At 41.2% G+C, this 27,831-nt stretch overlaps 1 protein-coding gene across 6 annotated transcripts; it reads right to left on the bottom strand.

Moving 5' to 3' along the window:
- Nucleotides 1–471: 471 nt before the first annotated feature.
- Nucleotides 472–27,470, bottom strand: sun1b (Sad1 and UNC84 domain containing 1b). 6 transcript variants are annotated; one of them, XM_004558284.6, is made up of 23 exons: nt 24,148–24,435; nt 21,712–21,809; nt 12,635–12,844; nt 11,619–11,863; nt 10,189–10,461; nt 9,924–10,058; nt 9,360–9,488; nt 8,617–8,700; nt 7,828–7,938; nt 7,560–7,679; nt 7,364–7,457; nt 6,578–6,636; nt 5,874–6,064; nt 5,455–5,730; nt 5,266–5,358; nt 4,809–4,900; nt 4,561–4,705; nt 4,134–4,448; nt 3,902–3,986; nt 2,771–2,886; nt 2,498–2,665; nt 2,312–2,404; nt 472–2,202 (listed from the first exon to the last, which is right to left on the bottom strand). In XM_004558284.6, the coding sequence occupies exons 2-23, from the start codon at nt 21,786–21,788 to the stop codon at nt 2,086–2,088; spliced, it is 3,228 nt and encodes a 1,075-aa protein (XP_004558341.2). In that variant the 5' UTR covers nt 21,789–21,809; nt 24,148–24,435; the 3' UTR covers nt 472–2,085. The 6 variants fall into 6 exon arrangements, with proteins under 6 accessions (XP_004558341.2, XP_004558340.2, XP_004558345.2 ...); XM_004558283.6 differs by lacking the exon at nt 24,148–24,435 and adding an exon at nt 22,213–22,369; XM_004558288.3 differs by lacking the exons at nt 21,712–21,809; nt 24,148–24,435 and adding an exon at nt 27,320–27,470.
- Between the last annotated feature and the right edge of the window lie 361 nt (nt 27,471–27,831).

The following is a 27,831-nucleotide window of genomic DNA, read 5'->3' on the forward strand; positions in this document are numbered from 1 at the left end:
GGGATCATGTCAATAGATAACAGAACAAAAGGCAGCCAACATCCAAAGAAAAGCTTTGAATGTCCTTAAAGAAGCCTGGAGAATTATTCCTGAAGACTGATTAAACAAAATTACAAGAAACCTTGGCTCAGAGAGATCAGGTGGTCATACCAAATATTGACGTTCAAGCTCATTAGAACTGTGCAAACTCTATTTTTGCATTTCATGCATTTCTAATTTTCCTCTTAAAATATGAAGAGATGAGCAGTAAAGACTTTTGTACGTGATTATATATGCCTCAAAAGTATTAAGGTAAAACACATGCATATTATTTTTGGTTAACTCAGAATTACTCAGGCCTGTTGATCCTCAGATTTTTGCTTGTAGATGCTCCTGCTAAATGATGATGTAAAAGATCAAACAAACAACAACATATTCACTTAACCGTTTCCGCTGTGAATATAAACGAGGAAAAGTTAGAGCTCATCATAGTAATTTTTAGCCATGATGTATTTATTTCTTCAAAATTAAAGTCTTTATTGGAATATAATCCAAAGCAGTTAAGTCATCTCATGACTGAACAAAAATAGCCATTTATCTTTAAAAAAACAAAACAAACAAACAAACAAACAAAAGAACTAAGATGGTTCCAAAATGCACTGAACAGCTTTTAACAAAATATACATTGCAGGAAGTCTTACCTTGCAGCCACTAATTGACTTGTTAATAAATAAGATTGTGAACAAAAGTCTTTTTTTTTTCCTTTTTACACATAACAATTTAGACTTTCCCGTATTTTGAACCAAAATTGATGAGAGAACCCTTAATTTTAAAGAAATTGTGAAGACCCGTGCCACAAACATTTGTCTAACAAGTTCTTGCAGAGCACCCTCTAAAATGAACACCCCCAAAAATCAAATCAAAGAAGTAAAACACCACGAGTAACAGAAGAAATAATAGTAGTACAATTATAATGACAGGATGTTGGTTTTTTATAAAGCAACACTGATAAAAGGAGATATTATAAAGGATCAGCTATCAACAATAAAATATACAGATTACATTCCTTCAGGGTTTTCAGAATAGTGGGAGCTCATGTGAGGAGGACGATTAACTGAGCTAGAGGGAGACAGTGAACCTCTTCTTGATAGAAGCAGAACAGAAAAAGCGAAATTATTGACAGGAGTAGTTCAACATTGGTAATTTCATGGTGTAAAAACTACGAGTCTCTACATAATGAGACGTATAGTGAGTATCCTCCTAATACTTTAGTCACATAGAGCTCAGGTCAGTGGTTTTATAATGTTGCTGTGTAGTTAAAGGAAACTTGCATCAAAGCCGCCGCTTCAGAAAACATTCAGCGCTTATCCATAGGCAGCATGTTCAGTTCCAAAATAAAAGTCTTAGTTATGGCTATATGGAAGCATGAAGCCAAGATTAGAATGTAGTGGATATAACGCGTCGAGTGCAGACTGCCCAAAACAGTTCTGTAGGAGTCACTGTGGAGACATGACAACAAATTGAAGTGACATGCCTGGATATCATCTCAGGCAAAGGTGCAGTGGTCTTCATCCTGAAAATAGTACTCTGATGTGAAACATTAAAAAATAAAAGTTAAACAGAGATAAGAAGAAAAATCAGACAGATACGGTGTGTGAAGAATTGGTGGAGATGAGTCTGTAACCCCGCCCCCCTCCTTATGTCAAGCATCCACCTTCTTGTCGAAGGTGTTGAGGAGGGACTGGTGGGTTTGTTGGCTCCCACGAGCCTTGGTGCCCTCAGGGGTGGGGGCTGATTCAGTGCAAGAGGCCTTGAAAAGGGTAGCAGTGGGACTTAGCTTCTTCTGTGGTTCAAATTCTCCCAATCTTTAACAGTCTTCATCCAAACTTTTCTGTGATTCTTTCAAAATTACGCAAAAAACTACGTTCATGACTCGGTCTGAGCACAATGCTTTAAACAATCCACATCTTCTTTGCTTTTCATACAAAAACATCCACAAACTTCCTGCAGAGTCCCTTCAGTTTTACGGGTTTAAGTCAGTGAGAGCTATGTACAGATGGGGTGGTGCATCATATATAAGTGAGTATGGTTGTGGTGGTGGTTGGTTCAGTGAGGTCTAGGTTCTCCGTGGACTCTGAAGCGGTACAGGCAGGTGTATTCGGGGTGACCCCAGTTGGACAACACCCTCACTTCGATTATCTGGAACGTCTTGTCATTCTCCTCCTGAGGGGAAAAAAAGTGGAAGATTTCAGGAACTGCTGACAAACATTGAGGTGATTATTATTACTATTTTTACATTTCTAATCATGTTAAGAAGTGCCTCTAAAGTTACCATAACCGGGAAGATCTGCAGTGACTCCCCATCGTCCTGGTATGTGTAGTGTCCCAGCAGCTTTCCCTCTTCTTGGTACTCATCATCTAGACCCTGAACACAAACAAGCAGCCTGTGATCACCTGGGATGTTTGCTTTAGAGTAGAAGGTGTCTCATTACATGGTTTTCGTTGGTGTGTTTCTTACAAAGACGGTGAAGTTGCGTGGGGCGCTGGTGATGTTTCCAGTTGGGGAGAGGGTCTTGGGGATGTGCTCCACAGCAAAGGATGTGGGCAGGATCCTCAGGGACAGCCGGATCACCAGATAGCCCTGAGAGCCTTTAAACGCCCAGCAGTTTCCAGGATACACATCAGGCTAGTGGAGGAGTGAGAGAGACTGGCTTTTAGATCAGCAGATTCTATCTATTTACTTGTTATATTTGGTGCAACGCAACTTTATTCAGCTCATGGCGAGGCTCACCTGAATGACAACACGTGGAGACTGGGAGAAGTACCAGAGTGGCAGGCCAAACAGACTCATGAGGGCCGTCTTGGTTTCATAGGTCTCAGAGCAGCGGGTACTGAGGATGCTGCCACCTTAACACACACACACACACACACAATCAGAAATTATACTAAACCGGAAGTTTTCGTTCTCAAGTCCACAAAAAAAAATCATTAATATTAAAATACACCATACACAGTGCTGTGAAAAACCTAAACCTTTCCAAACCTTGCTGTCAGTTCCTAACAGTTTTTCAGACAGCGTGGAGCTTATTGCAATAAAAATTGTACTTTTAAAAAAATGTCTTGCTACTTTGCTTTAAGGCAAACTAGTGGTAGCGGTAACAATTATTTCAGACATGTCTGAGCTCATTTATGGAACTGATCACAACTTAATATACTGGCATGTTGCAATCCTGGGTTAAAAAAAAAAAAGGAGATGCCAGTCATTCACATTAAGGAGGCAATGTGTGGCGAGACAACAGGATGAATTTATTGCAGCAATCACCAGCAAACTGTGATGCTCTCTGCAAACTAGTTGCCCGGGGGAACTCTCCAACCACTGATGTTACGTGAACTTTAAATCTTTGCACAGTGTGTGAGCGACTCAGTCATGGCGATACCGCTTTTAACAGTTAGAACATCAACACAACACCAGGACTGCTTTTACTGATCGCCATTACTTCTATGCAACTAGAGCATTACAATTAAATAATGTGCATTTTTCTTCTATGAACGTGTTACAATGTTTCAGTGCACACACACGCTGAAGTCACCGGCCCATATAGGTCAACACTCTGCTTAGTGGCACATTTCACAATGGAGATTTTGGCATTAATACCCTGGTGTCCTTGAGCTTGCTAATGCCTGCACTCGTATTGCATAAGAGACGTGTTGCAATTAAATATAATGTGATTTATGCAGCGTTCAGATTTTACAGTGTACTTTACCTTGCAACCTAAAGTTTTTATAAGAGTAGTCATGTACCAAACATCAGTTTGTTGATACATTACTGCACAGACGTGAGTTATGTAATAACCAGCCTGATGAGCCGCACTGGCTTAGCTACTGACTTGTGTAAAGGATGGAAAGATTTCCTCCTTCTTACCTCCAGACTCCAGGGCATAGTCCACCTGGCCTGTCCGATCCTGGGAGTAGAGCTTCAGAGCATTCTGCACAATCAGCTTCACTTGCTAATAAGAAGCAGAGATAAAAATGACATGTGAGCCTAAAAAAACAAAACAAAAAAAACATTGCAAAGTAACAGTCTTCAAGACTGAGCTCAACTAGGATTATGTAAATGCAACTGATGATGCTGATGGTAAGTGTGCACACATTACCTCTTCTGTCAGTCCCTCGGCAGCAGAAGCGTGCCGGACAGTTCCGGTTACTGTCTGAACAATGCTCTTGGCTTTGGACTCAGCCTCAACCACCGTCTGGGTCCTGCTGACCTCCAGCTGCTGGGATATGTTTCTCAGGATGCTAAGCTCCAGTGAGGCCAGAGAAGCCTGCAGGTCAGGCGTGCTCACGTAGCGCTGGGACAGCCAGTGGATCAGAGACTCGGGCACCTTGCCCTGCTCCTCTCCGGAAGCACCAACACCAAAGAACAGAGCCTGCAACTCCTTACGCAGCTGAGAGGACACCTGGGCTGATATCTGGGAGCGGGACGGGGACAATTTTAAAAACTCATACAAGAGGATTCACAGAACAAGCAGGCTAAGCTTTTATTGTCTTACAAAACCAAACAAAAGTCAATATTTGACTTACAGTGTCTTGCAGCGTGTCCAGCTGCTCACACCTGCCCTTGCATCCTGCAACGCCCTGCAGGTCCTGTCTGATTTTACTCAGCTCTACCTCAAGTCTCTGTACTTCTGTTAGCAGAGCGTCATGGTCCTCCTGCTTCACGCCCACACTGATCGGGAGACAGAAACTCAAAATGTAAACAGCACAAACAACAAAATAAAGGGAAAAAAGTGGACTGTAAGGTTTATTTATTCTCCTTTTTTTTCTTGTACCTCACAGGAGCCGTGTCTGCAGCTGAAGTGACAGCTTCTTTCTCTCTTTTCTTCTTCTCATGTTCATACTGCTGCTGCTTCTGCTGCACCTCCTGCCGCACACATATAAAACAGTTATGGAAGCAGTGAAGAAAATATAAAAACAGGAGGATTCGGTTAGCATATTTAAAAAACTGCAAGTGACAAGATACATACTGGATACTATTTTTTCAAGGAGGACATGTGATTTTGTCCTGTTGGCTTTCACAGTGAGAAAGTGCAAGTTTAAATATTTCACGTTGCACCACTGTTCCCTTTATACAGACTTAACACCAGGGCTGCATTCTTACCAGCTTGGCTGTCTAACCCATTTTTCCAACACTATACAAATATTATAGTATTTTAACTGTTTGGCACTTAGTGTTTAATGCTCTTTTATAAGTTCTCAGTGGCAAAGCAGTAAACCTGCAGTACATACCTCAGTCTTGGCAGACAGAGCTTTGAGCAGTAACTCTAAATCAGCCAGTCGTGCTGCCTGACTCTCTTGCTGTTGTTTTTGCAGCTCTGCACCCTGCAAAAAAATAAAATGAAAAAATGTAACTCTTGTAACTCTGTTCTTGAGCTTTCAGCACTAACTTGCGTTTTTGGCACTGTGTCATCCACCTACCTGCGCTCTCTGTGTGTTCTCCTGCTCCAGCTCTCCTCGCAGCACACCGATTCTCTGGTCCAGCAAGGAGGCCACCCACAGTCCTAGGCTGTCCCTGTCAGTCTGCGTATGGAGCTGCTCCCTCAGGGTGCTGTAGAGACCCAAAATGTTATCATGGCGCTGCTCCTGCTTCTGGTTACCCTGCTGGACTCGCTCCCAAAGCAGGGCTAGCTGACGCTCGACGCGTTCAAGACGCTCCATGTCCACACTGGAGACTGCCACAGGGGGAAGGACTGGCTGAGGAGGGAAATAAATCAATGAACATCAATCAGTGATTATAATCATGTTGTAGTGACATGTGTGTATGTGTATATATATATATATATATATATATATATATATATATATATATATATATATATTCATTCATTCTCCCTTACCGATACTTGTGAGACTGGGGTGGCTGGGGTCTGCTCCATGGGAGCCTCTGGTGCAGGGCCAGGTACAGAGGCAGGAACTGGTACCAAGTTTGACAAGAAGGTGAAGGGTGACGCAGGACGCCACTCTGTTAGGTTTATGGCTGGCAGGTAGGCAAACAGGGCAGCAGTGGACGGACCCCACAACCACAAAGCTGCACACAAATCACAGATAACACTGTTAAATCTTATTCAACACACTGATATGAGCCTAAACCCTACAGAGTCAACATATCAACATTGTGGATACAAAACAGTCCAAATTGTGGGTCATGTGTATAATACAAGGCATGAGATATTTGAATATTCACATTTATAAGTGAAGCTGCAAGACTACAGTGGCTAAATATTTCCTTCCCTCATTTACAGAAGCAGCAGTAAGCAAGCCCATCGTGATGACAATGTAAGGGCTAAGCCATGTACACTAAGGAGTATTTCAGCAAGTAAACAAAGGATTAATAAAATGTGCTTGTGATTTACCGTTATGTGAGTAGAGCTTGTGTGAGCAGAGCTCAACCACAGCACAGCCCTGAAAAGGCTGACCTGAATCTGCTACTTGATTTGTCCCACACTCTGGGGATGCGTGCTGGTTATAACATCTACCGCCACACGATCACTTTTTCTATATGTGCTCGCTAAATAGGTTAGATATTTGATAAGGCACTCACCAAGGAGAAGCAAAAGGGGCAAAAGTAACAACAGGAGCTTCCAGAGTTTGGGAAGGCATCTGAAACACAGAACATACATACATCAGAGCAACGCACAACTGACAGGAGGACATGTGGCATGAATGCAAAATCCCCAGGTAATAACTCAATATGTTCTCACAGCTCAGGAAATGTGGCTTTATGAGAACTGCAAATGTCTTACTCAGTGCAGTCACTACTGCTTGAAGATTATGAGCTGTGGTCACTCGATGGGAGTGAAAATAACAACATAATAACCTAACTTGGCTTTAGAGAGTTCATAGAGTTTGTTAACAGAACTTCCAGCACTTTCAATTAGATATGCAACGTGTATCTGCACTGCTGAGGAAAGCCTAGGATAAAGCTGTCACATACTTAATTGCTAGTGGAGGTCAGACCTGATCGTACTCACTATAATGATTCTCAGTTGAGCCTGACAGCTCTTTGTTTGACCAAACTGTGTACACAGCAGTTACAGGGCATCATTAGCATTTATCTGGTGTCTTGTTTCTGGCTGCATGATGAAAGTCCAGTGTTCACTCTCTTTTAACACCGTGTTTGGCCTCTACTACCTCCTGATGAAAATAAGTTCACCTTTAGCAGCTAAAATGCAGAAATCCATCCCATTATATTATTGCACAGTTTTATCTTAGAAAAATCAAATGTAGATATTTTAGTATTTTGAAAGCTGTTCAACAGATTAAATGTTAAACTCTGTTCTATTCCTTGCGAGATTCTGAAAGACAGCTGAGGAAGGACGACTCTTACCGGGTTAGAAAGAAGACGTTGAGCAGAGACATGAGAGACACCAGCTGGTACCATCCTGTTGCAAGAAACCACAGAAGTCCTTTGCCTGCCTTCACTGTTGAGAAAGAAAAATACAAAACACACAGAATGAGAGGGCAAGAAAGAAGTAGAGAATGAACATTTCTAAAAAGATGAAATAAAAACAAGAGCTACTGACCTGGAGCCGCCAGGAGCATCCAGAACAGTGAGAGCACCCTTTGTGCTGCCGTCCCTACACCTGAACCTAAAGCTTTGCCTGCTCTCATCACACAGTAACCTGGCTGGAGGAGGCAGTGACCTGCAAAACAGGGTAAAAGAGGGAAATGTTTAATTCACTAAACTCAGCTAAAGCAATAAACTGATCGAGCTGCAACTGAATGATCAAAACATACATGTTCCTGTAAATGTATACGGTGTGATCAACAATAAGAGAAGTGCTGGTTAACCTGCATAAACTAGGACGCTCCACAGTGCCCCCGCCAGTCGGCGGGACCTAGACGACTGTTTGAGGAGGACGGTGTGTGTCTCAGAGACCTGCTTCCCTTTACAGTCATCACCTGTGTAAGCCCAAATGATGGACAGCAGGCACGCAGAATGAACAGAAAAAAAGCATGTGTGAATGAAATCATACAAAAAAAAAAAAGAAACGCAGTCGGGCAAATTATCAAAGCAAAGCAAATTAAAATAAAGAAAATGAAAAACAAATTATATTATAATTTTTTAAAAAGCCATGAGCATGCATATTCTATATAACTCTGCAATGCATGAGATGCTGCACCATGCAAAGCTGCGTTTCCTGACTTAAAGGTCGTCTCTAATTATTTAAGAATTTATTCAGACTCAGAAGAACAACTGAAAATGGTATTTGTCATATTTGTTTCTTTTATTCTTAATTTTAAAGACCATTGTGAAATCCAGCAGCTACTTCACCTATTACTAGTCTAAAACAAGATGCTTTTCAACCATTAATTTGCTTTATTTCTTGGACCATGGTCAGTCATGTGACGTTTTTGTGTAAACTGATGGCTCGACATTAGTCTGAGGCACACATTTAAGACAAAGAAACATCTGCAGGTCACGTCGGTCAACGGGCTTCAGACCAGCTAAATCAGTTCACACAACCTTTGCTCGCTGATCTAGACACAGGTCACGCATATCATTAACTCTGTCAATCATGCTACGTGTGAGAAAATGAGCACATGCATGTGTGTGAGTGTGTGTGAGTGCCTGCTTACACAGGGAGCCATTGAGATTAAGATGTGACGCATCTTCAGTAACCAGATCCTTCACATTCATGCTTCCACAGTAGCTCGAGTGAGCTGCAATATACACACAGGGCATGTATTAGCAATATTATCAGTTGTGTGAGAAAGTTATGATGAAAAGGAAGGCGGAGTGTGAGGATGGCAAAATGCACGCCACTAATGTGACGATGAGGAGTCCTCGTGAAGGAAATGAAGAGCAGTAGATAGAAGAGTGAGGAGAAAACACATGTAGTGAAAAGGTCACAGTTGATAAAGTTCTGCAGCTGTGAAAAAAAACAGCTTAAATCAGCAGCAGAGTTGGAAATAAATTTTTTTTGCTAATTAAAACTTTTGATTGCACATTGATAAAGTGGCTGGAGTCAAAGAGCCTTGTTAGTTCTGCTTGACCAGCCACATACTCGACACTTGACAATCAGGCGATGGTTGTTTTGATTTTAATTTTGTGTTTAGTTTACTTCCTCCTTCAGAAACAGAAGCCAAAAGTGTGAAAGTGAAGGTTGAGACATAAACACATGAGGAAGAGATTCTTGAACGTCAAAAAAAATCTCCATTTGAGGCGCCTTTCTCCTTAAACAAACAAAACAGTAAGAGCTGAAGAAGGAAGGAAGTGATAAAAAAGAAATTATAACAGGAAAGTTTATTAACACAAGAGCAGGTGAAGATGTCAGGAGCTGCGACCTTTAACCTTTGCCCTTAGTAGTAACAGTGGGTACCTTGTCCTTCATATCCATTAGCCCCATGGCCCATCATCCTGTGGAGAGTGGTCTGCTTTAATAGCCACAGTTGGGATAAACTTGAGGACGTCGCTTGTCTCACCGAGTCCGAAAACGATGTCAAGGCACCTGGTGACACACCGGTCCGCATTCTTAGTGTTAGTCAAAAATGCACACACTCAACAAAAAGCTACAGATAAATATTGGTGATAAGACGAGGAAGAAGTGACATTAATGATAGAGGAGTTTCCCCAAAGATGCACTTGGATAAAAACAAAACAGGAAGCTATGGAAAGAGTCCAGCAAGAGGAAAAGGTAATAAGGTTACACATGAAACACAAAGAGAGTGAGACAGAGTGATGGTGACAGGGCTGGTGAGGTAGAAATCACGAGGTTTCAAATTAGCTGCACACATCTCTAAAAGCTCCTGGAGTCAGTTCTCTCTCAAGATCACCAAGAGTCTCACTCTAAGCGGCTCAGGAAGTTGGGACAAACGATGAGAGAGGAAAATGTGGAAATGACGGGAAAAGAATGAAGAACAAAAGAATGTCTCTTTTTGTGTACCTTTTCCTGTTTGGCTCTTGGCCCTTGAACCCAGCCAGACCACACTGTTGAAGAGCACAGTGACTAAGGACACTATGGGGGCCAAGGCTTGTTTGCTGTAGCGTATACACGTGTTAGACATGGAAGCCAGGACACCTGTAGAGAAACACCACAACTGATTACATTCTCATCATTTCACAACTTAGTGAAAACATGCATTTAACCTCCCAGCTCAGTTATCCAAGCAATAAAAACAATGGCTGTATTTAAGTACGACATTTCTCACCCGTCTTGTTCCTTCGACTCCTGTCTCTGCTGTAAATACTGGTGAAAGGTGATGATGTTGACGAGAGGGCATCGGTGGAAGGTTCGGCAGCTTGAAATGTTGACGACGATGATGACGATAATAATGACGATGCGGACTGTGTGACAAAGGAGTCCGTCTTCTGAGAGTGTACAGAGCAGTCTCTGCAAATGTAGCCATTGGAGAGCGCGGCGTGGGACTTTGACGTACTGGCATCGCCGTTGACACTTGATAAACTGTGGCTGGGAGTCTGCCCTGTAGGAGGAGAGCGTGTTCACATGTTTATGAATCATTCATTAACAAACACAAAGGAAACCATTAAACTACTAGCTACATATTCTTTTCCTGGTGTTAAAGTAGTTGACTGCACACAGCAACATTAAAAACCTACTGTAGCAGAAGAAGGATTAAGATCTTTTACTCTCTCTTGCAAGATTGCATAAATCTGCAGTAAGTGTGCTGGAGTACACTGCTGTTAAGATACATTTTTTGGTATGGAGTTCTGGAAAAGTCCTCTTAAAACAAAAAACAGGTCTCTCCAGATTACAGGCTTTTGCGCCCCTCAGACTCAGTGATAGTCAACAGTGAATATCTGAAGCTTCCGCGAGCATTAATGATAATGTCTGAAAGTGATTTTACGTCAGATGTCTGAGTGGAAATGATCAGTCAGAGAGAAAGTTAGAAGCAACAGAATGTCTCCTGTTATTCTCTCGCACAGTAAGCGGCCTCCATCTGGCTGCTTTAGCTCGCTGAACGATAGAAAGGAAGTTAGAAATGTGCCTCACTCTGTGAGAGACGTTTTTATAGAAAAATGAAATTTGAAACGATACCATCCACAGATCTGTGTGCAGCTGCTTTTGAGGGAGTTTCAGGGGATCTCAGGTGCCCACGTGGAGCATGTAAACATGTTCACATTCAAAAATAAAACTGATACTCAAATGTCTGAATTAAGTAAAAAAAATTAATAAAACAAACAAACAAAAAACCCTGCAATTACCCAAACATAAATATTTGTTTTATATATTCTCATTTGTGTTGTAATAACATATCTTTTACTTGACTGAACATTTTGTTTTACCATTACTCTGCCTCATTTTCTCAACCAACTCAGCAGTTTCACTTCATCCTGTCGTATCTCCACTCCTGAGCAATTATTCTGGGTATGCAAGATTATCTAATATAGGGTCAACAAAGAGCAGTTACCCAAGATAAGCCTCAAATTCTTTTTGATAGAGTCTTTAGGAACTAAAAAAAAAAATAACATCTGTCATTTTATTTTTTCAGAGAGGAAGTTCAGTTGTATATTCTGCCCTGTGGAATCAAATAAAATGCTTAATTAAAGGAGATTTTTCAGAAGTATTCTCTTTCGCGATTGAGTCTTTATTGTTATGTAGCTATTTATTCCAACTTACCCCAGTGTCCATCCACATAAGTTGTTGTTGTGGTAGTGACAGTGCGTTGCCTCAGATGGGGCTGCTCCACGATGGCTGTGATCTGAGCGGCATCAGACGCTGTGCTGCTTTGCTGCAAGCTGCTGCTGCTGTTAATGGGGGTACTAGCAGCTGAGAAGGCGAGGGTTTTCCTTGGTGTGGCGGCCTGGCTCAGGGATAAAGACAGGGAGTTGGAACTGGACTGTTGCTTTCTGCTCCGCAGCGTCCTGTGTTAGCAGAGAGGGGAAACAGAGCTGTGAGTTTGGTAATTGCGTGGGAATAAAGAAAACCCGCAACTGAGCTGTGGTTTCTTTTTACAGACATGCAGTCAAAAAGTGCTGCAGAACAACTACTATAAATACCCAGCAATAATCACAAGAGACATACAATAGAAAATTAAAACACAGCTAACAGCAATACAAAACTGCATTAGAAAACAAATTAAATACAGATAATAAAAATTACGTGATAAGAAAAGTCCACAGAATCAGCTTAATGTAGATGGAGTGGCAGACTATTCTGAAGCTAAGCCATGAGACACAAATCAGTCTGTGTTGGTATTCAGAATGACCAAACGTAAATAAACAACATAAATAAATCCACGATTGCCACGCTCAAGAGGTGTGTGTTCGTCTTGTAATCGGAAGGTTGCCGGTTCGAGCCCCGGCTCGGACAGTCTCGGTCGTTGTGTCCTTGGGCAAGACACTTCACCTACCGCCTACTGGTGTTGGCCAGAGGGGCCGATGGCGCGATATGACAGCCTCGCCTCTGTCAGTCTGCCCCAGGGCAGCTGTGGCTACAACTGTAGCTGCCTTCACCAGTGTGTGAATGTGAGAGTGAATGAATAGTGGCATTGTAAAGCGCTTTAAGGGTCTCGAAAAGCGCTATATAAATGCAATCCATTATTATCATTATTATTATTATTAAAATTCTTCTTTTACTCTTTGGTTAGTTAAATGTTAGAGTCAAAGAGGAAAAGTGCCCATTGCTGGTCTCACCGTGTCTCTCTCCTGGTGCTGGTGTTGGTGTAGCTGCTGCTGCTGCTGCTGCTGTGGTGGTTCTGGGAGTAATCAGCCAGGTTCTCGTTTCCATAGTGACTGGCACTGGTCTGGAGACGCAGGCTCCGTCGTGACATCCTGGGCGACTCGTACACAGGAGCTATCTGGTGCTCTTTCTCAAACTCTAACGCTGCTGTTGAATAGCTGGAGCTGAGAGTGAGAGCGGACAGAGAAAAGCAGGAAGAACAGAAAGAGCGGGAATGTTAGAAAATTGGGAAGGAAAACAAAACTGTTCTGTGAAAGAAGGCACTGCATGACAGTTAATTACAAAGAGGGCGTTTCTTTTATCCACTGCATGGGAATCCTTTTGGAGACAAACAAGCCCCGAGAGTGCCTTTATGCTTCAAATCAATACTGAATGGGGATATCCTGCCTTTTTACTCATGTCTGTCCCTAAGTTAGTCAACTTAGAGACACTTTTTTTAAAAAAGAAAAAACAAACCCAGTCCTTTTTACAGAGCTGTGATGCTTTTGTTCCCTGCAACTGGCAGAGCTCCTGACAGGAAGTGACTCACTCACCACGGAGAGAGAAATATAAGAACAGGCACAGAGTGTCTCTGAAAGTAAAATTAGACAAACAAACCCAGTAAACATCCAAAGTATGCGAGAAGGCTAAACACGAGACTCTTACTCCCCTCCCTGTAAAACCAACTGAAAGTCAGAACACACTATGAATGTTGTTTGCCGTGCTTCGCTGTGACTCACAGGGCCACACCCACCTGGAAGAGTAGGCACTAAGCCAGGACAACATTCAAACAACTGCAGACTACACTGGAACACTATGGAACTTGCTAATGCCTCTGGGCTGGTGCGAAAAGAAAATACCTTAAAGTACAACTGTTCCATCTTTCTCTGTAATAGTAGAGGCACTAATGCTTTACAAGCACCACAAACATGACTGTAGGGTCTGAATGACTCATCAAGGAACTCGATTATAACAAAACCCTCAGTGCAAAGTTTTTGCTACATCTAAAGAAGCGCTGGTGTACTGGACTGGACTCATTTCAAGGCTTTAATAACAATATTTTTAAAATTTGCATTAACATAAAATATTTGTTTAGGCATTTAAGAAAATGTTTCCTTCTAAAAAAAAATCTCATTTTAATATGACACATATGAAATGAAAGGTTTTTTTTTTGACAGAATTTACAGTATTCAAAAGGCGTCTCTTTTAAATATTTATTATTGCTGATTAATGAGACAAAAGCATTTTATTCCTCCTTTAATTTATGAAATAATCTATTAAATATTAGATTCCAGCACGATCTGTAAAGTCTGTCCACAAGTGGGGAGGGTGGAGCTCTGGACTGAGCCTCTCAATGGAGGACGGGGAATAAACTTCCTGTTACACTTCAACAAGGAAACTCTGTAAATGTGTAAACACGAGTTTTATGGCCTGTCCATATCTCTTGCAGAGCACACGCGGCATATGATTTCAGAGGAGACTGACCAAGCCAGCAGTATGTGCATGCATTTGTGCACGTTTATATCTTATGCAGGTTGCTCTGTGTCCCTCCCTCGGTCTCTAAAACCCAGAGGATTACACACTCCCACTGAGAGCCAATTAAGTGCTTTTGTCCTCACTCTGCCTCTCGCCTGCTGATCCAACTGGCCCTTCTTTGAACACATGACCACCGGGGCAGTATCCTGCTGATCTGAAATTAACCTATCTTCTAATGCAAAGCATATACACAGGATTGGTAGCAAGGAGAGGTTTCTGTAAAACACCAAAAAGTAAAAAAAATGTTACAAATCTTTCAAAGCAAAATAGGTTTTAAAATGCTATAATGAGCACTGTCATTAGTGCACTAATTAGTAGGAGGCAAGAGTAAAATTTGAGTAAAATCCAAACTAGAATCAAAAGTTGGAAACATTTTTGTCTCAAATCATTGTCCACTTATGCCTACAGCACTGATATCCCTGAATAAGCATCTGTGCTGTGAAAATGACCAAACAACAGACCCAACAGAGCTTCAGTAGAGACTATAAGGACTCTGCTGGACACTGTCTAATCAAAGGCCTGAGAAAATAGTGCGTACTGTAACACAGGCAGGCTAAATATCAAAATAACAATCAGTTTTCCATCACACCTGCACCTCTTTTTATCTTATTCAAATTTTAAATTTAAATATTGGGAAACAGCTGCGTGGCAGTCGAGCATTTGCCTTTCCAAATCAACTGCGAGTCCCAAACTCTGACAATTCTCTTTTTTAAAGTGATCCAAAAATGACCGAAAGGAGTTAATCCAGTGATTCCGGTCCACAGCAAGAATGTCTGAATGCCACACTTCAACAGCTGCAACATGGAGTGGATAAAATGTAATAACTGTTGCTTCCAGGTTACATTCTTATCAAAACACAACTTCATTCCTATTTATACAAGAACTCACGCACACACAGAAGTGTGTTTTTCATACCAAAGCATAATGATTCAGGTTTGATTAGTAACGTTTCTGTGGGGTGTGGAAGCAAGTGTTACAGGGCAGATCAGGGTGTGTGCACGAGGAAACTGTCTGCATAGCCTACAGCCAGGTAGAAGCTTCCTAATAACCTTCTGTTCTACCTGGAAACCCCATGTGGGCATATTTTAACAGAACAAACACCATTTGGGTTTTTATAAAAACAAAGCTTTTACCTCCAAACAGAGCTGGTTACCACCCCCTCCTTTAGCAAATTTAAAAAAAGTTTAAAAACAAGCGATTCGTTTCATCGGGTATCCAAATTCATTAATGTGCCGCTCTCTCCCAGGCGGCTTCCACGGCCCACATCCGTGACAAAAATAGAGATGGACACAGCAAAGGAGACAAAGATGAAGAGCCATGCAGTACATTACAGAGAGAAGACACTTCCATCCTGACATTCAGCTTCCTGGAATCTCTCCTTACATAAGACTAAAGCTTTATCTTCCCACACTCAGTGGGCGCAGCCAAACTTTCTTACAGCGCACAACTGCACATCCAATCTGATCAGACTGGAATCTACATTTAACCAGCTTAAGTTTGCCTTGTTGTTACTTTGGACATTTGTTATGCAGTCGAGCCGTTTATATTTGTTATAGATTACTAAAGCTCAGCCTTCAATCAAGTAAAAATCACAAAATATATATTTTATGTCATGACATTCATTCATCCGGGTGTAAATGTAGCTGGGTGAGTCTGTTTACTATGCATGATCAGTGCAAGGAAATTACAGCTCATACAGGAAGCATTTGTCCATGGGACGAAAGACAGGTCTCCACTGATCCCACTTAATAAAATAATCAACTGAAACAGAAAACCAATTGTTTTTTTAGGGTTTTTGTTTTCTTTTATGACAGTGCAGAAATCGCAGAAGCTGCCAAAATAACTCAGGAAATTGTCACTTCTGGTTTCATCTTCATCTATCCAGTGATATATGATCCCGCCACACCAACAGAAAAAAAAGTTACTCCTGTGACATCACCACAGGTGAGTCTACACCCCCAGTGCTAGAATTTGTTTCCCATCTCTAAATAGCCTCCCACATGAAGCCTGCTTTGCGTAGTGTATGCAAAAGTATGAAATCTCATCATACAAAATACAAAAGGAGACACTTTGTTGACACCAAGCAAATAAAATGAGCATATCCATTCAGTTATTATAAAAATAATAATTCCGAATACTGGAATGAATACATAAAGTCATTTTTGTGATCAAGCATCATGCATTCACATACAGCAAGTAAATGTCTGTAAGTAAATGTGGCCATCTTCACTACTAAAGAAGTTATGAGGGCTCAGAAATGCTGGCAGCAAATAAAAAATGACATAAATAAAACCCCAAAACGTATAAACCCATTAAAAGCCCCATGTTCTCCAAGGGCCTTTAATCTGGAAAATATTGATACCATCAAAGTCAAATTTTGCATGGTTTCATTAAAAACACTAAAAACTTATTGCACAAAAAAGAAAAAAAAAAAAAAGATCAGCTGGGAGGCACTAATTAGTTTTTTTCCTTCGTTTTTCATTAACCTTATTTAAAGTCCAGCAATGAATGATTTAGCTCACCTTGTTTAAGGGACATATGTGAACAGATGTAAGCTAAGGGCTAAAAGTTGTATTATACTGTAACGTTTGTCTAGTTCCTTTATCACTTTTTAACTTCTTTATAGTTTTTATGAGCCTTTATAGGAACGGTTAGCTTGTAAGACATTAAAACTATAAAAATGTAACAGTTGTAGTTTTTTAAAAGTAAAAGAAAAATGTCATTTTTACCAATGGCATTCAGACCTCAAAGATATCTCAGTTTCATCTGCAGGAGAAAATGTGAACACAGCATAAAAGAGATCAAAGCAATTGTGATAAGTGCAGAAAAAAAAAAAACAGTTAAACACAGCAGGAAGTCTGCTGCAATATGTCCAGTTAGTAAGAACCCTGCCCCATGATGGCTACCATTTGCACCCTCTGTCTAACACTAACACACACAAATCTTCAACAGAGGTTATAAAAACCATTTGGGTTGTAAATCTCAGTGTGGAAACCACAGTTGTGGCTGCAATGCTTTGTCAAAAGCTTGCCAGGAGGTTTATACACACACACACACACACACACACACACACACACACACACACACTAATAAGAGGGGCATGCTGACCTGATTTAAACTTTCAGAAAAATGAAAAGTCCTAGTTAAAGTCGTCCAAACAAATATTTTGTTAGTTGCCCAGTGCACACCTGAATGTCTTAAGTACTGTCCTACCACGTAAAAGAACCATTTACATAGAACATCACTTTCGAAAGGAAAAAGGTGGATTCAGACATCAGATTTTCTAATTGAATTTGTCCAATTTTCCATCCGCAATCTCATAAACCAAAATTTCTTTGGCTGGCACTTTAATCTAATCACAGCTAAACATTACATCTCTTGTAAACAACACAAAATGTGTTATATGGGAATGCTGCAAGCCCAAGAAAATTGAACCTACTGCAAGTTCTACTACTGAATGTTCATGGGTTATTAGATTGGTGCCAACAGCAAACTATTTCAGAGACTTGGGATGCTGTTATTTGGCTGACGCTCGTTTCTATTTCGTTTCCATTATTCAAATCTCCTCCCAGTGATATTACAGGATTGTGTTGATTGTGTTTACATTGTATTCCTCTCAGTTTTTTCAGTTGGAAATTCAGTTGTGCGAGCCTTCGAAAGTCTGTGGGGAGAATATGAAATCAGAGCACAATTGTAGCCCCCTCTGTCTTCCTGTTTTGTTCAACTGAGCCCTTTAAGTGCCAAGGCCTATAGTTACCAGAATCCAGGATCTGAGAGTCTTCAAATTTCCATCCAAATATGTTTGGGTGGGTTGGATTTGGCACTGAGATTAGGATCATTTGAGCCCACCCACAGACAGTACCTCCCTCTGCCCTGCTGTGTGGTGTCCTTTTCCTATCCGTGCTATAACACCACAGTGTGCCAATTTATGTTGCTGTTGCTGCCACAGAGACCGTCCTAAACAAATCTCTGGCTGGAGAGAGAGACTCATCAGAAGCAGAAGCTAGATATTTACCACGTCCACAGACAGATGCTGTGATGCAAAAACACAATACAGGCCAGAAACAGAAGTGCTTCTTTTATGCAGAATCATATTCATCACGCACTTAAGATTTAAGGTTCAAATTTCTACTTTTATTCGTTTAAAGAAACAGAAATGTTTGGATAACACTCACAAGAAAAGCGGAAAGCTAACTCTTAAACTCTTAAAAATCCAGCTGCTGTCATTTACTTGGCACTTGTGCAGCAGTGCATGTAGTTAAAAAAAAAACAAAAAAAACAGACCACATGTCAAAACAACTGCAGCAGCACGGTGAGCAACAACTGTCCAGCTTACTCTCAGTGCACTCAGCCCCACCCTATTCATGTTGTATTCCTGAACCTGGTCTTGCAGAGCATGACTAGCAGGCACAAATCTGATGAGAAAATGTGCTTTGTATGTTCTTGCAGATTTATGTTTGCATCAATTTGCTTAACCAAATTAATAATAATAAAAAAAATCTGTTTAAATCTGTATTTAAAAAAATGTTTCCATGGCTAGAAGGCTGAGTTTCTATCTGTTATTGTCACATTTATTTATTTATTTTTCATCGCTTATGTGTAGCTAATGTTTGCAGATAGCACTATATAGTATCAGAGTACTCAATCAAGCCTGCTGCTTACGGTTTACACACTTCAACCATCACTTGATGGAGAAAAAGCCCCCAAACAGAAGCCCCAGCCCTACTGACCTACTTCCACTTCTATAAAATATGGAGGGTCTCTAAGAGTCAACACTTACAAACACACCTGCTTTCAGTGCATTTTTCTGGAGGTGGTGCAACTAAATTCTCAGTCACAGCCTGTAAAGTGCAATTGTTCTTGTTTGCCATTTATCAAGTCAAAAGGCTGAAAAATGTGCAAAAAAAATCTATGATGTTAAACCTTCAAGCTTAGAATATGCAGTTATCTGAAAAGGCTTCAGAAATAACAAAGAGGACTGAGTCTACATCACTATTCCTGGGCTAGTCACATAAATATCACCCAACTCTAAACAATATTTCAAGAGAAGACATAACACAAAGTCTGTGGTGTTTTGTACTTCAGCCTTGTTCACACATGCAAAAGCTGGTTTTTTTTAAGCTTACCTTTACCTTTTTCCCTCTTCTCAACAGTTTTAGGACACTGAATATGGACCTTTTAAAAAGTCCTTCAGCTGTGGTTTTGGTTTGCTGTGTCACTCCTAACAGCATGCTCTAAGCTTCAATTGTATTTTTGCATTTTTATATGGATGGAGGGTTTTTCTGTTTGTTTTTTGAACAAATGTTTGTTTACATTTTTTAATATTGATGACAGCAGGAAAACCCTGGTTAAACTCTCCAGGAAGTTGATTCTGATCATCTAAAACAGTGTCAAAAAGAATGGAACCAATTTTCTGAGGTATCATAATCAGGATTACGGAGCATGAATCAAAGTATCCTGATTTAGAACATAAAAGAAAAGACTATTGAGAAGTCTCTTTTTACTGGACTGAGGCTCACTCTACATTGTAGCAGCTGTGTAGGCACTGGGGAATTCCCCAACTTAAACCTTGTCTGGTGATAAATTAGATTTGCACGAGCATTTCTCTCATTGGGAGCACATACAGTATTACTCAGACTGCTGGGTCCATGTTGTAACAGTCTCTTCCTGGTAAGAGGGAAGCCCCTTCCTCTAGCACTATCAACTGCTACAAAACTTGTCTCTGCTCTTTTGAGTTTTGACAACAGATGGGCCAACGGTTTCTGTCACCTGACCCTGTCCCTCTCTGTGCTATTCTCTTGCATTCACTGTAGACCATGCACACTCAAACACACACACACACACACACACACACACATTGAACACATGAGGGGCTATTTGCAAGCGCCAACATTTAGTGCCTCTGAGCTGCAGTAGACACAGGCTAATAAAAACAACAGATCAGTCAACTAGCTAGTCAAGCAGCATAAACTGTTAGCCTAATCCTGAGATCACGGGCACGGCTTTGACTGGGAGGTTCATTAATAGCTCCCCAGCTGACTGCATTCAAAGGAACATGATTAGCGTGTTTGAGCCCTTCAAGTCTACCTTGCAGACTTGGGTGAGGAGTCAAACAAGCTTTTGTACATTCTTCTTATTTGGCCTCAGTCTAGAGACTGTGACTCATGAGACTTATTACTAGGAAAGGATTTCACACAACTTGAAAACACACCCTGTGTGCCACAATCCTGACCTGAAATCTGAAGAATGTTAATATTTTGTCATTTTCATTATAATACAGCATCAGAGATTACTTGCTACTCTAAAAGCTTAACGTAAAAAACATCTAGTCAGCCAACTACCACTGTCCATAAATACCAATCCCACCTGCTGACACATCAAATACATAATGAAAACAACACAACTTAGTGTGACACACATTTACTGAAGCTGCTGTTGACTTTGTCTTGCTGGCTGGGAAAGAGCACATGGATCTGCTTAGTGCACTTCTCACCATGTGATTTGCATTTCTGCAAGAGAAGCTGTAAACCAAATGAGGGGTCTTTGTTCGAACATGACTTTTTACAAGACTCTCTCATACTCTCATATTCAATTGAGAAGCTCCTAAAAGTCATGCAATCACTCTCCCATTGCCTAAAGCGAGGAAAGGCACAATGAAGTTACAATTTCTTGCTCTGCAAATGCTCCTCTGTTCTGAAAGCAATGAGTCGTAGATTCCTCCACATACCTTACTGATGTAATGTCAACCACGCCCAAGCCAGGATGACTGACAAGAAACAAGGTGTGGAAGAGGACCACGATGGGAGAGGCTGGTGTTACATGCATGCACACGTATGGACAGCATCCTCTCCGACAATAAATTCAAAACACCACGACTTCTTCTCTGTTCTTCTAAAAATCATTGAAAAGTTTTAAACTGCCACGCTGATTTTGCAATATAGCGAAAAGTGCGTACAGACAAGACAATATATTTCTGCGCAAGGCTTCTCAACTGCTCACCAAGCACGAAATGCACAACTGAACTGTGAGGCTGACTCATCAAAACCACAACCAGATGATATTTTTACAGCCACAGATTTACTAAAACCTCAAGTTCAAGCACAGAAATGTACTGAGGAGCAAATACACTTAACAATCTCATGCTGTTCTTATAAATGAAGGCATTTCTATTTTAAATGAAAAGCAAATCATGTGCATATTCTCAACTTTCAAACAGCTGAGGGACAGATGGATATTTTCAGTAAGGAAATAAAATCGGATAAAATGCAAGTCATAACCAAGTAGACAGAAAAATTATTACATGAGAATTAGAGTTTGACTTCAAGCATATTCTGTTCATGGACTAGAGCAAACAGAAGAGAGAGTATTTGGACAACTCTGATTAAAATGCACCAGTAGGATCTCAGCAGCCACAAATGACATGCAAGGTGTGAATGAAATGCTGTGGGCCTGAATGTTTGATGCTGCAGCAAGAGTACCGCAGCGAGTCTACGGCAGCGCAGCGCTGAAGTCTCACCTGAGAGAGTAAGTATAGCCGGTGTTCTCTGGAGCACACTGTGGTGGCGTGTATGTGTGCAGCTGGGAAAAATCCATGTTCAGACTTCTTTGTTTAGACTGCAAGAGTTAGGATTCAAGGCAAAGGACTATTTTAGCCAAGGACAACAAGAACAGACCAACTTCACAGACACACACAACAAAATGCAAAACGCTTTGTTCAGTTTGTCTCTGGCAGAAATGATGAGCTCGAGTTGCGCCACAGCTTAACTGCATTTCGAGTACAGATTCAGAACTGCATCTACATTTTATAAAATAACACAGCACTAGCAAATTTCCTGCCTCTTCCCAAATCAATTCAAGCTCCATTCACTGGGCTGTTCTCCAAGAAAACACAACCGCCAGTAAGTGCTGTGCTGCACAGCCATGTGCGGGCAAGACCCTAATGAGAGCTGCTGGACATTCCTTTTCCTCTGAAAAACAATACTACTGTGTTTCTGCCTGTGGTTGAGAGTTGGCCAACCTCTTCCTCCATGCTGGCTCACGCTGGTAGATGACAGAAGCTACGGACACCAGTGAAGCTGTAGCGAATGACTCGTCTCGTCTCCTCCGGACACAAAGAAAACAAGCAGCTGATCGAAAAGGCTGGTAGAGACAGGCCAAAGAATGACGATCCTCTTCCCCTTTGTAATAGGAGGACTCCTCACCAGCACAGCTACAGCTACAGTGAGCACTTGAGTAAGCTGAGTATTATGAAACCCAGTAAAACACAAAGGGGTGGGGCTGATTTATAAGGCAATGGGCGGGAAGTCTAAAGCCAAACGGCTGGTCTTCTTAGTGAAACCTGCATTGTGTGAACTGCTGAACAAATACTTCGTTCCACATGCTCACAGTTGAAAGTTTCTCAGGTTAACCAAGGTAAGATTAATGCATTCCAACACAGCAGTTCTGCAAATATTCCTACTTTGGTGAACAGTTTGAAGAGTTGTGTATTGTTGCGAGCATGTCAATATTAAAGTGGACCCAATGTGTCCGTAGCTTAGATTTGCATTATCATGCAGAATTCAAATACTGGGCTGTGATGAAAAGCTGCAGTCCATCCACGGCCTGAAACAAGCCATCTTAGCTCCATTTTTAAGCCTGCTTTCCGTCAATGGCCTCACACTTGCATACGAAAGGTATGACTGGCAAGTGGGTGGGACTGCTGAGTGTCCCTGATTGCTGTAGTAGGGATATGCACTCTAAATGATATCATACAGAGCCAAGGGTAGAAAAAGCTGCCTGCAACAGAGCATTTAAGCAAGCTGAAGAGTGAGATTTTGGCTCAAATGGATCACTTCCACGACCTCACCACACAAAGCTATATGCAGAGTATAAGGTGCCTCAGACAGCTTTAAATGAGATAACTGATGCAATAACAGTGTCCGATTGGAGGTTTCTGGCCACAACAGAGCAACTATTCTAGATGGCATTCTGTGCATGTGGCAGTCTGACTCAAACTTCTGTTCAACAACTCAAAGACAGAGCAGCAGAATAAAACAGATGGCCATTACTGAAAACCCAGCACCAAACTCTCAACACCATAATCTTAATCATGATTTCAAATCCACATCCAAGTCTCCAAGCCGAAAAGCGGGATAAAAGGAAACAAATTCCCAAAAGCCAAGGGGACTACTTAAATTCAGCCAGGATTAGTTTTGGGTTGTTGTTTTTTTTTCTTTCTTTCCTTTTTTGCAACATGTCAGCACTGCGCTGAATCATGACGCAGGCGCTGAATGTGGACACTCCGAAATTAAATAATAATCTCCCCTACGGTGCATTAATCCACCAAGAGACAAGCTGAACAGTAACAAGAGAAACAAACACATGCAACACAGTGACACCTTTACACCTTTCCCACAGTACTATCGCACATCTCCCTTTTTATTTTTTTGCTGCCTCCTTTACGCAAACTGTGTGCGACGAACAGCGCAAACAGCTGAGTCCTGTGACTGCTCCAGCTACTGTCAAAACACAGTAATACACTAACACTGTTTACAGCACATGTGTACTCCTGTTCTAACTGTATTGCGCTCAGGCCCGATGACATATCAGCCCCGTTACATTCGTGCTAAATTTAGAAGCTGGATGTATTTAGACAGCGCCGTCACTGACTTACAGGCTTGTGCAACGACGCGCTAATCACACTGCTCATCGTGCAGGTCAACTTGAGATTTATCTGTAAAAACAACACGCATTTACTGATCACTACTAACCACTGAGAACGCATCTAACGTTTGATACTGTCGCAGATGTAATAAAACGACCGTAGAAAATCAGGCCTAAAATTGCGCACACTGTCAAAACTGTTGGCAAAGGAGCGCAGCGAAGATCCGAATTTAAAAAAAAAATGCAAACACACTGTCACTAAAAACAGTTTCTACATTAATATGATTTTCAAAGCAGCTGGTCAACTTGCCCGCGTTGTTAGGCTCCATTTATGCTGTTATTCTTTAAGAGCGTAATCCAAATGAGTAAGATCCACACAGTACTATCAGGGAACATGCGCAAACTTCTGCCAGCATCCCGACGCGCGGAACCCCCAAAAGGCTTATTTATGACTGCGGATCCACAAATCCTTCAACGCTATTTTCTCACAGAAATACGCCAAAGTTTACAAGTGGCGAGAGACTGCTGTGCTAGTGCACAACAAGCAGATTTCCAAAATGGCTTCCCGGGCGTAACAAAGCCAGAAGGATCGCTGCTGAGCTGATCCTCCCACTCCCAGACCATCCATTGTCGGCCAGAGCGCACACTTTAAATCTATTGGAGGAAAAGCGGCGTTGCAACGGCATCTGCTGAGCCACTGCTCGGTGTTCCGTGCACTGACGGAGATCACGCTTTTGTTTCAACTAGAAATCCCTGCATGACACCTGCCGCTTAAAGGAAGCTCGATCCATTCATGACAGCGCTGCTGAGGCTCTCTTTATAATAATTTTGTAATATGAAATATTAAATAAGAAAAATAAGACTCGCTCATTTTCACTGACCTCCATATAAGTTATTGTTTAACATTCTATTCCACCACTTGTATTTTTTGCTCCATGTGAAGGGTGAAAGAGTGGAGATGAGCAGGTGACAAAGGGGGGGGGGGGGGAATAGCCAATCCTGACGAGGCTGGTGAAGGAAGTGAGAAAATGCGGATCTTAACGATTATATTTAAAAGCACCAGACTTTTGAGAAGCCCCGTCTTTTTTTATGCACCATTAACAAACTTGTGAAGGGAAAGGGAAACGCTGGCACTTGCTGCTGTGCTGTTACTACAAACCCTCTAAAGCAGGATTACACCAAAGTTATTAAGGTGTTTTTGTGCATTCAGTCATGTTGAAACAGCACAATGACTAATGCCAACACAAAAAAGTGTTAGTCTGGAAATGATTAAGTGCATAAAGTCACTGCTTATAACAGCCTGCATGTCTGCACGGGTTTTCTATTCAGGATATTTCACCCTGACTAAAAGAAAGAGTCGGTATGGTTGCATATCTGGAGCTGAATTTATCTAATCTATCTATCATTTACACAAACCAATACTATCAAGTGAAGGTCCACTGGTAGCTTGCCTCATAGGCGTAATAAAGACAGTGTGGAAATGCATGACACTTGTAGATGTATGGAAGAAAATAAACTCGTTAAAATACTCATAACTAAACAAAATAACCCAACCACCAGCTTGTAAAGCAAATCCCACACTTTCTACATGCAAAAATCAAAGATCAGCCATTTTTATTACTTTATTGAGCCTCGTGAAGCTCAGTGCTTCACAAGTCTCATGCAGTAAAGAGTTAAAGTGAAAGGGTGTGGCTCATTTTAGGCACAAGAATAAGAGAAGTGAGAATATGGCAAGAAAACCTACAAACAAGTTGTAGGTTTTCAGAGACATAAGCTTCATCACTACCAATACAGTCACTCACACTGCCAAATCAAACAATCCACTTTACAATCAAATCCGGATCATGAGTAATTACACTGCTAAGAACCTTGTTACCGTTTAATGCAGCATGCGGCAAAGAGAGGAAATAAAACACAGCCCAATTCACAGCAAAATGGAAAGGTTACTGTAAGGGGGATTCCTACAAAGAGTCAGGTTTGCACGATATATACTGTAGGTTCTCAATTTGTATAAGACAAATATCCCCAACCCAACCCCCCTTCAAAAAAAATGAACAGGTGCATATATATATATATATATATATATATATATATATATATATATATATATATATATATATATATATATATATATATATATACACACACATACATACATACACACACACCAACCATTATAATTATTATATAACCCTATATATATAATATATAACCCTATTCCTCTGTGGGGCAACCTGCATATGGCCAATAAAGCATTCATTCATTCATTCATTCATTCATAATGTTTGTTAAATAAGTTTTACTCTTCTCAGAGTTGTTCAGAGCCATACTGAGGATTTTGTGTTTCAACATGCCCTAGAATTATTATGTTCCTGTATGAAGCCACCGAAGTTTCCAATCATGTCCAACAGGAGTCTGGGTTAGATAAGAGAAACAGTAGACATAAAGCTAAATACTATACTGTGCAAAAAGAGGGGATTTTGCACCATAATCACTTTTACCTTTGATTTTTTAAAACTAAAACCTACCTGTATAATGCATGTTTTGGAAGCTAGTGGCACTTATCATTCAACATCATAGTCTTATCTCTGCAGACGATAAGCTGAAAGAGAAAGCTCCCACAGAGGCATATCAGACACCTAAAATCTCTATCCCATTCTGAACAGGCGTGCTTTAGAGAGGCACCATCTGCTGGACAGTCTGCTGCACAGCAACAGTGTATTCACCTTATGGGAGCTTTCGATACGATCTAATTGTAAGTTTTAGCGTCAAGGGCGACAAAAGGTGGGCTCAAGAACTAAGGAGCAAGCCCACTCACTTCCGGTTTCATCATTAAATATTAATGATTAGTTACTATGTCTCGTGCAAGTGCGTTTGAGATCAGGAAATAGAAAACAAAACTTGTAGAAAATGTGAGTGTGGAGGACCCATGAGCAAGTCAGAAGTGGTTGTCGTAAAATAAAAGGGGTTTGACAAAAAAAGAAAAAAAAAAAAGAAAACAAAGTCCGAGTGTGTGGCCACTTCCTACGAAAACGGAAGTGTACACTTGTCAAGTCTCTCGCTTCTTCACGTGGACCTTTTTGCTCTGCTAAAGGTTTGTGGAAGTGTTGGTTTAACTACGCCTGCGTGGAAAGCTCCTGATAATATGCAGTTGGTCTGTGTTCAGTTCACGGACCAACTGCCCACAATCACCATTGTGGAAAGAAAAGAAGAAGTTAGCCTCGCTTGTCCTGATGTGAGCCTCTATAATAGTCAGTCGTGCCCACAGGCGTCATTTACAGTGCATACATTATTTGTATTATTATTTTTCTTTTACGACTAAATATTTCCCACCAGTAAAATTCTCCACAACGCAAAACACCAGATGGATGCAACACGGAAGCAAGTTTAATACTAGAGATCATCTGTGTAGCTTCCCATGAGAGCTGAGAACAGCACGCCTAAAAGCAGCACACATCATTCGCAGGGCAGAGTGTACTCACATGCTGAGAGTGACTGCGGGTTACTGACGGTAAAGTCGTGGATGGTCTATTCATGCAGCCGGCTTACAGCTTTCACAGTTGTACCTTCACATTCCCGAAAAGAGGACCCAGCTCTAACGTTCGCCTTTCCCGCACACGGTCACTTTTTCCGTTGCAGCACGCGCGTCACCACCGTCACTCCATATATGGTAAAAATGACCATATACGGGAGCCAGCTCGACCGCCCATTCAATGGGCGGTTGAAAATAGCGTCACTTACACGTGCGTGGATAAGAAAGTTAAAGCTGTAACATTTGCCCTGTTTAGTTTAAAGGAATTCGCTTGTCAAGCAACTTACTGAGTAACTTAGGCTACGTTCACACTGCAGGTCTTAATGCTCAATTCCGATTTTTTGATCAAATCCGATTTTTTTTACTGCTTGTTCACACTACAAATAAAATGCGACAGCAAACGTGCTCTAGTGTGAACGCTCAAAGCGGCCCGCATGCGCAAAAGAATATGTCACACACAAC

This window comes from Maylandia zebra, linkage group LG4 (genome assembly GCF_041146795.1).
Source record: "Maylandia zebra isolate NMK-2024a linkage group LG4, Mzebra_GT3a, whole genome shotgun sequence".
Classification (NCBI taxonomy): Eukaryota; Metazoa; Chordata; class Actinopteri; order Cichliformes; family Cichlidae; genus Maylandia; species Maylandia zebra.